The sequence below is a fragment of the Denticeps clupeoides genome, unplaced genomic scaffold (genome assembly GCF_900700375.1).
Source record: "Denticeps clupeoides unplaced genomic scaffold, fDenClu1.1, whole genome shotgun sequence".
Taxonomy (NCBI): domain Eukaryota; kingdom Metazoa; phylum Chordata; class Actinopteri; order Clupeiformes; family Denticipitidae; genus Denticeps; species Denticeps clupeoides.
Genome location: NW_021629695.1, coordinates 67,284 through 82,500, shown reverse-complemented (window position 1 = coordinate 82,500; position 15,217 = coordinate 67,284). Strand labels below are relative to the sequence as shown.

The following is a 15,217-nucleotide window of genomic DNA, read 5'->3' as shown; positions in this document are numbered from 1 at the left end:
GCTCATTTTCACCACCCCAAGTCCCTGGAGATGAGGGGATATTTCTGGGCGGGGAGGCTGAGAGCCGGAGATTGACCCTCACCTCTATCGTCGGGCCTGGGCAGCTGCGGCTTCTTGTCCGAACTCGGGACCTCTGGCTTGAGGGCTGAAAGACGAAACATGCTGGATGAACCTGGGCAGACTACAGTGCAGAGGTGACGCAGCGTCGCGAGGATGTGGAGGCGACCTCACATACTTCCTGCGCATGCATTAAAATAAGAAAAAAAAAAAAAAAAACCTTGCACGACTCTGCAAAACTTGAGCAGTCGTAGTGAGAATGAACATCTACTGGCTTTAGCTTCCTGTCTAGCTCATTGCAAATCAGATTAGATTAAATACTACAATATTGATTATTGCATAAACTGATTAGAAATTACCAAGATTTTTTTTTTTTCTTTGTTACAAGGTGCAGTGGTGGCCTAGCGGCTAAGGAAGTGGGCCCGTAATCAGAAGGTTGCCGGTTCGATTCCCGATCCGCCAAGGTGCCACTGAGCACCGTCCCCACACACTGCTCCCCGGGCACCTGTCATGGCTGCCCACTGCTTAAATACAGAGGACACGTTTCGTTGTGTCACTCTGCGCTGAGTTGCAGTGTCTCACAATGACGATCACTTCACTTTCTTAACAAATTGTGGAGAAATGCATTTATTTATTATAATCAAATAAAATTTCCAGCCAGTCACTTTTGGGGTTTCTTTAAAACATAAGATGACCAAGAAGATAAACTAGAGAGGACAGGAGGTATTTGTGGGTTGTGCACAAACAGACTTTTAGGAAAAAAAGACTCATTGCTGCCGGTCCAGATATTTCGCTTAATCTCGGTTTCATTATTTAATCCAAAATTTGAGAATTTTTCAATTCGTTTTTACGTCAGGAGAATCACGGCGAACAATCAGCCAAAACTCTCTGACAGACGTCCACAGGAGCAATCAGCGGGAGTACAGAGCGCTCCCGACCTTCTCCACCCCCCACAGATCTGCTGTCTGGCCAATCACGGCCCTGCTAATGACCCGCAATTACAATTAAAACCGGTATCCATCACTAGTCAAATCATGGCTGCACGCTCAGAAACGACCGCAATATTTAGAGTTACACGCTCACTTACCTATTTTAGATGGCGGAGGTGGCTTTTTAGGCTTCTAGAAGAAAGGAAATGAGGAGAGAGCAATTTAAAATAAAATTAAAAAAATACTGTACAGAATATTCTGCGTGATTTTGTTAGGGTTTCAGGTGCTGAATTTGCATCTGTTGGCGCTCTTTTAACTACAAGTCTGGTAGTTAACTACGCCTGGTCCGGATGTCTGCATGAACGTGGCTTTAACTCTCATTTCACTGGGATATTAGAAAACATAATATGAAGTAATGCAGAAAAAAAAAAAAAAAAAAAAAAAAAAAAAAAAAAAAAAATCGCTAAACGCTCAGATAACCGTAATCGTATCGACTCGTATTGGCTCACTTCTCTGTTTCTGTTTAATAAAACTAGTTTTACTCTGGATCATGTTCACGTTGGCGTTCCATCTCTTATTCTGAAGGGAGCCGGTGGGATTTTGGAGTGTGGAACAGTAAAGGAGCGTGAACATGTTGGAATAACCAACATCACTGCGCCGCGACTACAGCCTCCGTTTACGGTCAAGCGCCGTTACTGTGGGTCTAACGGCCTTTTAACAACAGAGACGGAGAGAAGTGAGTCGAGTGGAGAGGAAACGACGAGGTTAATAACAAATCCCTGGCACAAAATCAAACTTCACGCGCTGATAATGCGACAAATCCGCAGCGCAGAGCTCCGTCCAATCGATTCCACCGTAGTGCGTAATTGTAAAAGCGGGATCACGTCCGCCTCCGAGGCCTGGAAGTGGCACAGGGACGGAAAACAAGAAGATGGAGGTAGAATTAGCAGGAGCGATAATGAGAACGTAATCTGTCGTCAGAGGTTATAATGGGTGGAGTCACATGGCCTGGAGGGCGGGGCCAGGGCCGGAGAAAGGTCTCTTTTTCTGCGATGAAACGCTACGGCAATATCTGATCAACTCTATTCACAGACGGTGAGAGAAGGGACATCTTGAGACTCGTGAGTGCCCCCTGCTGACCACATTTGACAGTCCCTCGGTGACGGTCACATGAGGCGCCCGCTCGCCGCGGTCCCTCCGCGTCAGTCACGCCGGCACAATGGCCGACATTCAGCTCGGTTGCGGCAGCGCGGCGCGCTCGCTCTGCGGGCACATGACCCCCTGACCTCCCCGAGGAAGAGCGAGGAGTTCCCGCCGCGCTCTGCCAACAAGCGGGCCCACACAGAAACACTGTTTACGCTGAAGAAAAGGAACTTTCTAGCACGTCACGGCAAAGAGGCGCTGTTTACACAGCCAGCGCAAACCGTGCGGTTAACCGTTCACGACTGGCTGGTCCGGCGTCCTGGATCTCACCGGACATTACGGAAAATACAATCATTCCACCATCATAGACCAGTCTTGCCTTCCTCCCAGAGTGCACTGGGGTGGCAGTAGCCACACTCGGGTGACCACAAAGTCCCAGGTTCAAACCAAACCTCCACCATTGTGTCCCTGAGCAAGTGTCTCCAGGGGTTCTGTCCCGGTCACTACTGATTGTATAAAGTTAAGGGCGTCCGTGCTGGAGTCCCCATGCACGTTAATGAGCCTCGACCTGTCATGGCCGTCACCAGCTCACTGGATTTGGTCGGTCCTGACCAATACGGAGCAGGAGGATTACCGCTCAAATCCTTAACGTTCCATTTTTCATATTCCAGCGTGTTCTTCACGTGACTTGTGGTTATTAAACGGGACACAGTGGACGAACAGACGCAAGTTACATACCTCCTCAGCTTCCTGCTTGTTAGGCTGCTTTATTGAGCCTTTTGTCGCTGCCTGAAACAATGGAATAAAAAAATTAAAAAAACAATAATTGCATAAATAACGGCAGCCGTATACGTTACACTAGCACTTGCTCACCTCCTTGTCAGCATCAGAAATCAGAGCCACAAAGTTGTCAGGGAAGACTCCCTCTCTGCCACCGATTTCTCCTTTCCACCAGCCCACCTCCCCGGTGTCCTGTCAGAACGGAGACAGGAGGACAGAAAGACTAAATGAAGTCCTGTCAGCACTCCTTGAGCCTTAAATACCGGACTTCCTTAATAACCAACTTAATATCCACGTAGGTCTGAGACGGTCTACCCTCTAAGCCCCGCTCGACCTCTCCAGCTGATCCAGAACCTTCCCACGTTCTCCCACACCACTCCACGGTCCCACCTCAGACCCCTCATCACACCTCGCTCTGCACCGCTATCTCTCCGACACGCCAGCACTGCTCCACTGGTACCAACCACCATCTATCAAGGAACCAGGAAAGCGTTCGTCTTCACTCTTCCCTGTCTTGGAGAAAGTGGTGGAATCAACTTACACTAAATGTAGGGGTGGTAGTAGCCTAGCAGGTAACACACTCGCCTATGAACCAGAAGACCCAGGTTCAAACCCCACTTACTACCATAGTGTCCCCGAGCAGGACACTTAACCCTGAGTGTCTCCAGGGGGGGGGACTGTCCCTGTAACTACTGACTGTAAGTTGCTCTGTAAATGTTCAAACAGACGAGGTTTCGAGGCTAAAAACTTTCCTGTTTAAGAAACACTTAGATTATATACAGTGGCCCTGTTTACTTATTTATAAAAAAGGTATTTACAGATCAGGTCCTCATGAACCAAATGAGGGATTACAATGATGGACATTTTAAAACCACCTTTTGTAAGTCGCTCTGTATAAGAACCTCTGCATGATGTACAGCGCAGTTGCTGTAAACGTGCAGCAGGTGGCGCCGTTGCCTTCGGGGTTCACAGGGGAAGGGCAATAGCAACGGCACATGCTGCTGATGAGAGTTTGTGCGCTCTGGTCGTCACAACAGACCCAGGAGACCCGGGACCACACCAGGAGGGAATAAACAGGGGACAGACATTTCCTATTCACTTAAAACGACAAGACAGGACTTTACCTTGCTGAGGATGTGAATGACGTCTCCCTCTTTAAAATCCAACTCGTCCTGGTTAGTGGCTTCGTAAGGATAAGTGGCCTTACAGAATTCTTTAGCTTGAAAAGAAGAAGAGGAAGAAAAAAAATGACAATCATACAGTAATTACATACAGCATGTATGTAATTTTTGCACATTTTGCTCAGGTTCACAAGCTTATAATTAAACGTGTACACTTACATTTACGAACGTATCCAGAGCAACTTAAGGTTTTAAACCACCACAAAAAAAACAAAAAACAAAAAAAATGCTCTATTTATGAGTATATTTATTCATTTTTATTCATAGACTTGGTGCAAATGAAACATTTATTTTTTTTTGGTGCATCTTATTTGACTATGTAGAGTTGAGTTTTTTTTTTTTTTTGTTATTTTATTCTATTTACAGGAAGAAGTGAAATTCCCTCATTATAAAGGGCATTGAGCTATGGGCTTGATTCTAGAACTCTTTCAGGCGAATTACTCTCCATGGGCGTTACGCTGCCAGCCCGACATCCACTCACCTTTCGCTCTGCTCTCCCCCTCTACTTTAGGGGACTCTGTCGGGTTGGGGAGGACGGGCTTTGCGCCTGATGGTAATGATGGGATTGGCTAAAATGAAGTAGAACCACAGATGGATTTAACTTGACATGGGCCACCACATACACACACAATGCCATGAACACAGATCACAGGCTAGATCTTGGAACCAGTCAATGTTTGTGTAGGAAATGAATCAGGGGTGAAGAGCATGAAAAAAAATAAAATAAAATGCCATGGTTGTGCTGCAACCCCAAAATCCAGTCTGCACAAAGACAGCAAATCAGGCTAGCAGGGGAGGAGCATAACAATCACATACCATGCATGTGAAAATGGAAAAATGGAACACTGTAAATCGTTGAATTTATCCAATCCGTGATGTTTTGGTGTTTAGTGATGTTAGGATCTTGGGGTTAATGGTGCTTTTCAGTTTAGAAACTTCTCATGGTTGTTTTTGAAAAAACCACGTGATTTGTCCATTGGGCACACTGTGGTCGATCTCTCTGCATGGCCTGAAGGAAGTTAAGGAGCTGAGGTTCCTCAGGACACCTCCAGCCTGGTGCTGTAACAGTGTTGATCTGGACACTGGCTGAAGACGAGGGAATGTCATCTTAAAGCACCCACATATATATATAGTCATCTTAAAGCACCCACATACATACATACATACATACATATATATACATACATACATATATATATATATATATATATATATATATATATTTTTATATATGGAAAAAGCCTGCAGTATTCAAGGGAAAAAAACGTTCCAATTCAGAGCACAGAGGCGTTATTGTAAGAGATTTATAGTAGTTTCCATTCTCCATGACTGCACCATATGCAGTAATGGTGAGGTCAGCTCACGGGGTTTGTCCCAACGTTTTCGCGAGTGGCCAGTTGCCAAAAAAAAAAAAAAAAAAAAAGTTACACCCAAAAAGAAAAACCAAACGTAAATCTGGGCACATGTGAGACTAATAACATTTCCATAAAAAGATCTTAACACATGATATGATGATGATGATGATGATGATGATGAGACCTAAACAAATAGGTCAAGCTCGAGAGAAGCTCATGTCTTCAGAGGATCGAAGCGAACATTAACTCACTTCCTGGCCCTATTTACAAGTTCCCGCACACCGTCGCTCTTGGCGACGCTTCGCCGTGACTGGGCGTGGTCGGCGCACTACTTAAACAGCACTTAGAGCTACATTAGCAAAGGTCGGAACGTCGTGTTGGCTTAATGCCTGGGTGTGGGCCGCTGGCTGCTTCTTACTTTCTCCTTCTTCTCCTCGGCTTCCGAGGGCGTCCGGGGTTTTAACTTGACCGAGCCCTGGCTGAATATGTCGCCGAAACCGACCCCCTTGACCTTTTTGGGCTGAGCGATGACCCCGTTGCCCGGGTGGGGCGAGGTAGGAGTGGTAGAAGCGCTGTTGTCTGGGGGGGGGGGAAACGGCACACGTTCAATTCAGACACCCCCGCGGCCCAAACGTGCCGAGACCTGCCGAGAAAACCAGGCGCGGCCCTTTACCTGGCTCATCGCTTACATCGGGGCTCTCGGCGTCCTCACCGGGCTCCATTTCTTTCACAAAGTTGGAGGGGAAAAGTCCAAACTTCCCGTTCATGCTTCCACTCCACCAGCCTTCCTCCACCTAGAGCCCAGGGTGACACACACACACACACACACACACACACACACACACACACACACACTCCTCACTTCAGGCTGGAAGTTCTCGTGTAGCGTGGGTGGGAGGTGAGGAACAAGCCTCCACGTCCCCTCACACGGCACGAACAGCATTGTGCGCGTCGGAGCTCACCTCCTCGGCGACTTCTATAACGTCCCCGACCTTCAGCTCCAGCTCGTCCTCGTTCTGGGGCAGGTACTCGAAATGCACCCGGCACTGCCGCTTTTTACCCTCTGCAACACAAAAGGGACACCAGTCACACCGGTCCTGACAATCACACACACACACACACACACCGGTTCCAGCAGGGACCTGCAGAGGGCCAGCGGGCATGTACACACACACACACACGTCCATGTACATACACATTCAGATAACATTATTGTTGTGTGCATATGGAGTCATATTTAGAGAATGAAAGGCGGCGCCTCGGAGCTGGAAAGCCGGGGGCCGTGGCGGGGCCACTCACTCTTTTTGGAGCCTCTGGGCTGGGAGTGCGGCTGGAAGCCCCCGGCGGGGATCCCGTACGTGCTGATCCTCTGCACCAGGCTGGCGACGTTGCCCGACGCCCGCCGGGTGATGGGGGACTCCTCTCTCGCCTCCTTGGGCTCCTTGGCGTCCTCTCGGGAGTCCCTCCTCAACTCCTGGTCCGGGTGAAGCCCCATGTGACGACACACGTCAGAGATCATAAAATGAGGGTTATTTTTCAACCACAGTCAGGAACTATCGCTGTACGCGGTTGGTCTGGAACACAAAATGACGTTGACGTTCTTTTTCAGCGTTAAAAGGGACCGTGTCCCTTTTATAATAAAAATAAAACCGGCCACATTTTTATAAAATGGACAACGTACATGAAGAGGAGAGCGACCCTGATTATAAGCGGCACATCGGGCAGGTACAGCAGACCCGGACCACGACACACGAACTTCATACTCAGCAGGAGAAGCAGCAGAAATGACTAAACGTCCCCCCCCCGCACCATTCCTGAGGTCTCGGCAGCGTCGTGCCGGGGCCTGCCGGGCGCTTCCTGCCGCGCCTGCTGACGGGGCACTTACTCCTGAGCGGTCGCGGAGCGGACAGACACTCACCATCTACTCGCCGCCGGCCCTTCTACACCAAACTGGAGACTTGTTCCGGGAACAAAGTTCACACGGACACGAAAAAGGGCGTGGCGCACACGGTCACTATGTCGGTACGTAACGTTGTTCAGACGTTACGCGTAGCACCAGGTTCTGGAGAAACGTTACGCTACGTTCTGTCAATATGACAATAAAGCTCAACTTCAACTTGAAATTTCAGTACGTTTGTAGCAACAAAAGAAAAAGAAGTGATTAAAATAAATAAGGTGAGCTATTCCCCAAGGGTGTAAGAAGCATGTCTAGTCCTTCCAGGTCATGCAGGGTTTTGGGGGGATTGCAGCCGCCTGAAACCCTGATCTCATAAAAAAATGATCCGTTCAAACTGTTCAGCTGCCGCTGGGAGACTTGAATTTTTAATAATCACATACAACAACAATGACACAATACGCGGTATCAACGTGTCTTATTAAACGCTATGTCTTACATGAACACACTACTAGCCAGCTACACTCCTGCACGCCCTCTCAGATCTGCAAACGAAACCAGACTGAAAATCCCCTCTTCACGGGGTCTCCGGTCCCAACAGACTCTGTTCCCCTGTGTTGTCCCTGGCTGGTGGGACGACTTGTCCTGCTCCATTCGACTGGCCGAGACTACTACCACCTTTAAGAAGCAGCTGAAAACACATTTGTTCAAAAAGTATTTCAGACGAATCTAACACACACACACACGCGCACAAAAACTTATCAATTCCCAGCATGCTCTATTCCTGACCAGTTCGGCCTTATCAGGGCTCTTAGTTTTTGCAACTCAAAATCTATAGAAACCGAATGAGAATTGCTGGTGTCGTCCTCCTGTAAGTGGCTTTGGATAAAGGCGTCTGCAGAGGAAAGTAAAACATCATAATATAAGTAAAAACCCATAGATTGTGGGATTTATCGTCCCTGTATGGTAAACCCGAGTTCAACTGGAACCTCTATACATTTACGGCATTTATCAGACGCCCTTATCCAGAGCGACTCACAATCAGCAGTTACAGGGACAATATTCCTGGAGCAACTTAGGGTCAAGTGTCCTACTCAGGGACACGATGGTAGCAAGTGGGATTTGAACCTGGGTCTTCTGGCTCATAGGAGAGTGTGTTACCCGCTAGGCTACTACCAGCCTGGGTGCATCTACAGGCCAGAAAGGAAGCGAGACAGTATTTTAGAAATGACATCGATTATTTGCTCAGAGAGAGACGTCTTTAATCCGTCCAAACGTTCCCAGTAGCTGTCCAAACATTATTAAATATCTCGGAATTATTTCGCTCTGGCTCACAATAGGTAACGAAGCACCACATGTTCCAGCACTCTAAATAACTACACAAAAACAAGAATTTGACGCCCGTATCTGGTCAGTAGTTACAGGGACAGTCCCCCCCTGGAGAGTAAGTAGGGCTTGAACCCGGGTTCGGCTAATTCGGTCTTATTTCCGCGCGTTACCTTGACAAAGTTGTCGGGAAAGACGCCCCTCCTGCCGTTCAGGTCTCCCTCCATCCAGCCGTCCTCGTCGAGCCGCCGCACGTTCTTTATGACGTCCCCCAGCCGGAGGGTGAGCTCGTCCTCGTGTTGGGCCTCATATTCGTACTCCACCACCACCTCGACTGAAAGGCCACAGCGGGGTCGTTACTTCACACGATCCGGGATTTTATCCCATCAAGTTCAAGCAATTAACAATTTCCAATATTAAATAAATCAACATTTCAGTGCAAAAAAGACGTAGAAAACTGTTTCTTGTCCCATGTGAACGGGGACATCCTTAAACCAGGACAAAGTGCTCCAGTCATGACCACGGCGATTAGATTAGGGCTACCTTGGTCGTCCCCAAAAAAAAAAAGAAAGATGGAAGTCACCGCCGCAGACAAGGGGAGCATTATCTGGTCACATGGACGTTGTCAAGTCTCCCAGAAAACAGGCCAGATGCCGGTCAAAGTGTCCAAAACAAACACGCCCAGACAAGAATCTCACACACCTGGAATCAGCCTCCACACACACACACACACAACAAATATGCAACTAGTCTACACATACACAATCACAACAGTTATAAAAGAATTCCTCTCCTCCCTCTCAAGAGGAATTTCCAGGATTCCGGATGTTTTATAATTCATGAAATAAAAATGCGCGTGAACACGATTTAAGTCAGATGGCGACGGCGAGACCGGGCGGGCGGCTTTCCCAGCTCCGGAGCGAGGCCGGAGCGAGCGACGGTCCGACCCAGTCCTGCCAAAACCCACGTTCCCGCAGACGGTGCGGAAATTCCCAACGGTTAAATAGAAATGAAATGGATTAAATAGAAAGAGTTTTATTGCAAAACAGCTGAAAGTCGCCGTCCACGAGCAGGGACAGGTTGGTCCGTCCAACGGTACAAGTTACTAACAGAGTATGAGCCCGGTCCACCCGTCCTGGACATTTTACAGTCTGCACCTTTAAGAAAAGGCCAACAGGAAGCAACAAAGTCCTTCACCGCGCCTGAATGAAACACACACACACACACACACACACACACACAAGCTCTGTTGACAGAGGCCATTTGCATAATGATGGAGGAGATAAGAACAGCCCCGCCTCAAAACGAAAAGCCTCTCGGTCGAACTTATCAGGAGATTCTGACCAGAACTACAACGTACACACACACACACACACACACACACACACACACACACACATTCCACAGGAGAAACAAGAGCGAGTCCGCTCAGATAATCCCCGACTGGGGGGCGAGATTCGTCCACCGCGTCCCAGAGCTGCCGGCAGGGCCTGGTTAATAAACGCCTTCTATTTAACTATAATACATACCTACATTTCCAGCATTTACCAGACGCCCTTATCCACAGCGACTTACAGCCAGTAGTTACAGGGACAGTCCCCCCCCGGAGACACTCAGGGTTAAGCGTCTTGCTCAGGGACACGATGGTAGTAAGTGGGGTTTGAACCCGGGTCTTCTGGTTCGTAGGCGAGTGTGTTACCCGCCAGGCTACCACCACTTTAACAGCGACATCGCGTAGATTTACAACATGCATCACCACCGCAGGCCCATATTCATTTTTATTTGACAATATCACATTTCTTAAAGCCTGAAATCTTTCATACAGGAGCAACAACAACAAAAAAAACTCGTTTCTAGAATGATTCTGTTGTAGTCCGGAAACGGTTTTAGAGGAAAGTTAAAATATTCGCCACACAAACGGCACCGTCATTGTCGTTATTAACCGTGACCATCCCAGCCAAAGTATGAGCGTGTGAATGTGGTATCGGCCAAAACCCGCAGGAGCCACCACCGCAGACAGTAGTTCAATTAACAAATCATTTTTTTAAAAAAATATAATATTTGAAGCCGGAGCGCGTTTCCTGCTCGGCCAGTTAGAGGCGCGCCGAGGACAGACGTTAAATATGTAAACTTCGCCGAAGGAAGGAGGTCCCCCGGCTCCCAGACAGGAAGCAGCACACGCGGCACCCTACAACACCCACGGTGGAGGAAGTGGCCGCGACCCCCGCAACTCCTCATATTCCTCATCCGACAGGGAGCAGATTAATATGGCGTGGGACCGAGCGTACGGGCCACTCCAGGATGAGGCCGTTTCCGTACAGGCCGCGCCTGCCTGCAAGGCGAACACACAAAAGTTATGCAATTAAAGAGCGTGCCGCGGCGCAGCGGTGACATTTGCATGGTTCACGTGTGTGACCGCAGACCGCGCATTACAGGATATTATAGCGCCAGGATATTCTGCAGCGCAGAAACACATGCAGCGTGCAACAATTAAATACCAGAACCTGTTATGGATTCGGCGCAAGGTTACAGCCACTTTGACCCCGTCCCGCGACGAGATTCCCAGGCGTCTGTAGCTTTAAACGCTAATGAGGCGGAGAGCGGGAAATGACGTCATCAATGCTTCCTGTTTGGCGCAGACAGGAAGTGGTGTCGGCATTTTTCCAGAAAATATTAAAATCAAGAACCCACTGGTTCTCCAGAGTCTCCAAAAAAACATTTGTAATGCACATCTGGAAGCCATGGCGGTCGGTGGACATCATTGTTTTAGGGGAGGGGCGGGAAAAGCATGAGAAGCAGGAGGTAACCTTTCCCCTTATGACGTCATGAAGGGACAAATTCCAGATCCGACCGTCTGAGCTGCCGCCCTCTGAACGATGAAGCAGAACGACCGAACTCTCTTTACGCCGATCACCATTTCCAGCCACTGCAGGACCACAGACAGGCTGGAGGAACTCGTATTAACGTTCAATCATCTCACAGAGTCACAGGGGACCTTTAAACACGCACTTATCCATACAGACTAATGTAAAATAAAGGTATGTAAAAATACATAAATAAAATAACACTGACAGGGTTGTAAAAAAAATCTACACTCATATAGGAATCAATATTAAAAGTGATTTCGATATTTATTTGGTTCCGTATGGACATTAGCTGTGGTGTCAAGTGTGGACACACGTTAACCAGGCTGCTGCACAGATTACCATTAGCAATTATAGCTAATAAGAAAACAAGGCAAATTTAACAGCATAACACAAAAATATCGGACTAAATAGTGTTGTGTCCCTTATTTCGGATTCTTTGCCATTCCTTACTTATGCAAGTTTGTACTGTTGACTATACAATTGTTTGTGTTGTTCTATTGCGTGATTTGAAGTGGGTGGTAGTAGTCTAGTGGGTAACACACTCGCCTATGAACCAGAAGACCCGGGTTCAAATCCCACTTACTGCCATTGTGTCCCTGAGCAAGACACTTAACCCTGAGTGTCTCCAGGGAGACTGTCCCTGTAACTACTGATTGTAAGTCGCTCTGGATAAGGGCGTCTGATCAATGCTGTAAATGTAAATGTAAATGAAGTGACGCTTTTTGGTCGTGCGAAAGAGAAATGTTACAAACTACGTCAGGTTACGTCACATAATAAATCGTAAACAACAACGACCGACACGGCGAGCGGGCGAGCGAGCGCAGGGAGAGGCAGCAGAGATTCCACACATAGCTGGCGTCAGACGTTCATTTCCTAAAAGCACCGCGGCGGATCCGGGAGACCGGCGTTCGCAGGACGAGGCCCGGGGTGAACGGCTGCTCCTCCGTACAAGCCACATTCAGTAAGGAAGCGGACTTCCAACATCCCGAGCCGCCAAGGTGCCACCGAGGGTCACAATGACGATGACCGAAACAACAATGCTTCCATTCAGCCACGAGAAGAGGAAAGAGTTTCACACACGCTTCCCAACTTCCCGGTCGATTCCATTATCAGTCGTTACGTAACGCGGCGACGGCCTGATCTTCCACCAGCAGAAGAAAGCCGAGGCCACGCAGGCGACCTGCCTGCCGGCAGCCATTTCCGGCCCAACCACTCCAACCAGTCCTGGACCAAAAATGCTGACGGGTTCCCACTAAAACGTGTAGAACCTGTTTCCATGGAACGCGGTCCATCACAACCTGAAACCCACACCCCAAAATCACCTGACAACTGCAACCCTGGTGACGGGATCCCAGGACACCCCCAAAATCACCTGGCAACTATAACCCTGGTGACAGGATCCCAAAATCACCTGGCAACTATAACCCTGGTGACAGGATCCCAAAATCACCTGGCAACTATAACCCTGGTGACGGGATCCCAAAATCACCTGACAACTGCAACCCTGGTGACGGGATCCCAGGACACCCCCAAAATCACCTGGCAACTATAACCCTGGTGACAGGATCCCAAAATCACCTGGCAACTATAACCCTGGTGACAGGATCCCAAAATCACCTGGCAACTATAACCCTGGTGACGGGATCCCAAAATCACCTGACAACTGCAACCCTAGTAATGGGATCCCAGGACACCCCCTAAATCACCTGGCAACGGTAACCCTGGTGACGGGATCCCAGGACACCCCCAAAATCACCTGGCAACTGTAACCCTGGTGACGGGATCTCCTTTTTAATCAGAAAATCAGAAGTTGGCCAGACTATGAGTCAGACTCAGATAAACTTTTTAAAAACCAAAATACACAAATCCTATATTACTAAAAAAAACGTTTTAATAAAACAAGCAAATAAATAAACACCCGAAAGCTGTTAAAACTAGAAGGACGCCTGAAGGAAACGTTAATAAGAGAGAGCGGGGGAAGCGTCCCGGCTAGCCGCGCCGGACCTGCCCGGGACTCGCCCAGCCTGGCCGCCTTCCTGCCCTCCGACGCGGCGGGACGCTCCGCGGGGACCCGCCGACTCCGACTCACCCATGCTGGCCGCCGCTGCGCTGCGCTCGGCGCCGTGCGGGTCCTGTTAGCGAGCCGGCTAGCTAGCGACCTCGGCTAGCTGCGTGCGGTTAAATCTGGGCCGGTTCCGTGCGTTTTTCTCTCCGGGATCCGCGGGCGAAGCGTGAACCGCGGACGGGGCGGGCGGCCTCAGGGCGAACTCACACCCCGCCGACGGCGCATACGAGGCGCCGCGCAGGAAGTCGCTCGGTGGGGGGAAAAAGTCTCCACCTTCCTGCCGGAGTCGCTCGGAAAAAAAGTGGTGGAGCGCGGCGGCAGAAAAAGAGCAGGAAACTCCGCGATATTTCGCCGGGAAAATCCCGCGAGAACACGGGTCTTCGCGTCGCCAGCCGGGTCCTGGAGCACATGGTGCACAGTCTTCAAACGGGCAGATAAAAACACACGACTATCGCTGGCGTTGCTGCTAAAAAAGATCAACATTTGCAATCGCGTGGATATGAAGCACTTCCCTCATTTACAGCATTTATTTACATTTGCAGTATTTACCAGGCGCCCTTATCCAGGACGACTTACAGTCAGTAGTTACAGGGACAGTCCCCCCCAGGAGACACTCAGGGTTAAGTGTCTTGCTCAGGGACACGATGGTAGTAATTGGGGTTTGAACCTGGGTCTTCTGGTTCATAGGCGAGTGTGTTGCCCCACTAGGCTACTACCACCCTACACATGCATGGGCCTTTTACATGCAGGTTTTTATGAATGAGGGTGTGGTTCTGGAATATTTTACAGTGTATGAACAAAGCGAAGCATCTTGAGGGGTGTTTTTTTTTTTTTTTTTGGGGGGGGGGTTCATGACCCCTGGACAACAGAGTATTCCATGAGTAGGTTCCATGGTGTAATGGTTAGCACTCTGGACTCTGAATCCAGCGATCCGAGTTCAAATCTCGGTGGGACCTTTTCTTAAAAAAATTGCTGGTAGTAGCCTGTGAACCAGAAGACCCAGGTTCGAACCCCACTTATTACCATGGTGTCCCTGAGCAGGGGGGGGACTGTCCCTGTAACTACTGACTGTTAGGCGCTCTGGATAAGGACATCTGATAAATGCTGTAATTGTAAGCATTTTACAGACACCCTTATCGAATCAGTAGTTACAGGGACATTCCCCCCCTGGAGACGCTCAGGGTTAAGTGTCTTGCTCGGGGACACGATGGTAGTAAGTGGGGTTCGAACCTGGCTCTTCTGGTTCTAGAATAAAAAAATAGAAGCAATGCCATGAGCTTCGGTGTTGACAGATGCGCCCTGTTGACTGCACCGCTGTGGTCAGAATTATTTGCATGGACATTTGCTTGTGCACGACTTTTTGAGAGGTTGTTGACAGTGCCGTCAGATTGCTGCAATCAAGTCATTTTTTTCCGCTTCCTTTACCGTTTCCCTCTCTTTTTCCCCTTTATTCCTGCATGCTGGCTGGAGTGATGAAAGAATAGAACGCACATTTACAAACATACGTTTCCTGACAGAGGCAAAGTGCACAAAAAATTAAAATGCGTTACCACCAGGCCGCGTTTGCATTTCTCTGCATGGTCTGGAATAAATAAAGCTGCTGTGGCAGCAGAGTGTCAG

General features: G+C 48.8%; 1 protein-coding gene and 1 non-coding gene across 3 annotated transcripts in view; one reads left to right on the top strand and one right to left on the bottom strand.

Annotated features, from left to right (window-relative positions):
* LOC114771758 (CD2-associated protein-like) overlaps positions 1-13,923 on the bottom strand; it is a 20,754-nt gene extending 6,831 nt beyond the window's left edge. The window contains exons 1-12 of one of the 2 annotated variants that reach the window (XM_028965104.1): positions 13,622-13,923; positions 8,839-8,999; positions 6,745-6,919; positions 6,408-6,508; positions 6,119-6,239; positions 5,864-6,024; positions 4,572-4,659; positions 4,034-4,128; positions 3,003-3,101; positions 2,868-2,918; positions 1,145-1,178; positions 83-145 (exon numbers count right to left, since the gene is read on the bottom strand). In XM_028965104.1, the coding sequence (XP_028820937.1) occupies positions 83-145; positions 1,145-1,178; positions 2,868-2,918; positions 3,003-3,101; positions 4,034-4,128; positions 4,572-4,659; positions 5,864-6,024; positions 6,119-6,239; positions 6,408-6,508; positions 6,745-6,919; positions 8,839-8,999; positions 13,622-13,625 (1,153 nt within the window). In that variant the 5' untranslated portion in view covers positions 13,626-13,923. Of the gene's footprint in view, positions 1-82; positions 146-1,144; positions 1,179-2,867; positions 2,919-3,002; positions 3,102-4,033; positions 4,129-4,571; positions 4,660-5,863; positions 6,025-6,118; positions 6,240-6,407; positions 6,509-6,744; positions 6,920-7,363; positions 7,961-8,838; positions 9,000-13,621 lie in introns of those variants that run through there. The other variant, XM_028965105.1, reaches the window with a different exon arrangement.
* A 558-nt stretch (positions 13,924-14,481) lies between these two features.
* On the top strand, positions 14,482-14,553 carry trnaq-cug (transfer RNA glutamine (anticodon CUG)). Its single transcript has one exon. It is a non-coding gene; the product is annotated as a tRNA-Gln (tRNA).
* The last annotated feature ends 664 nt before the right edge of the window (positions 14,554-15,217 follow it).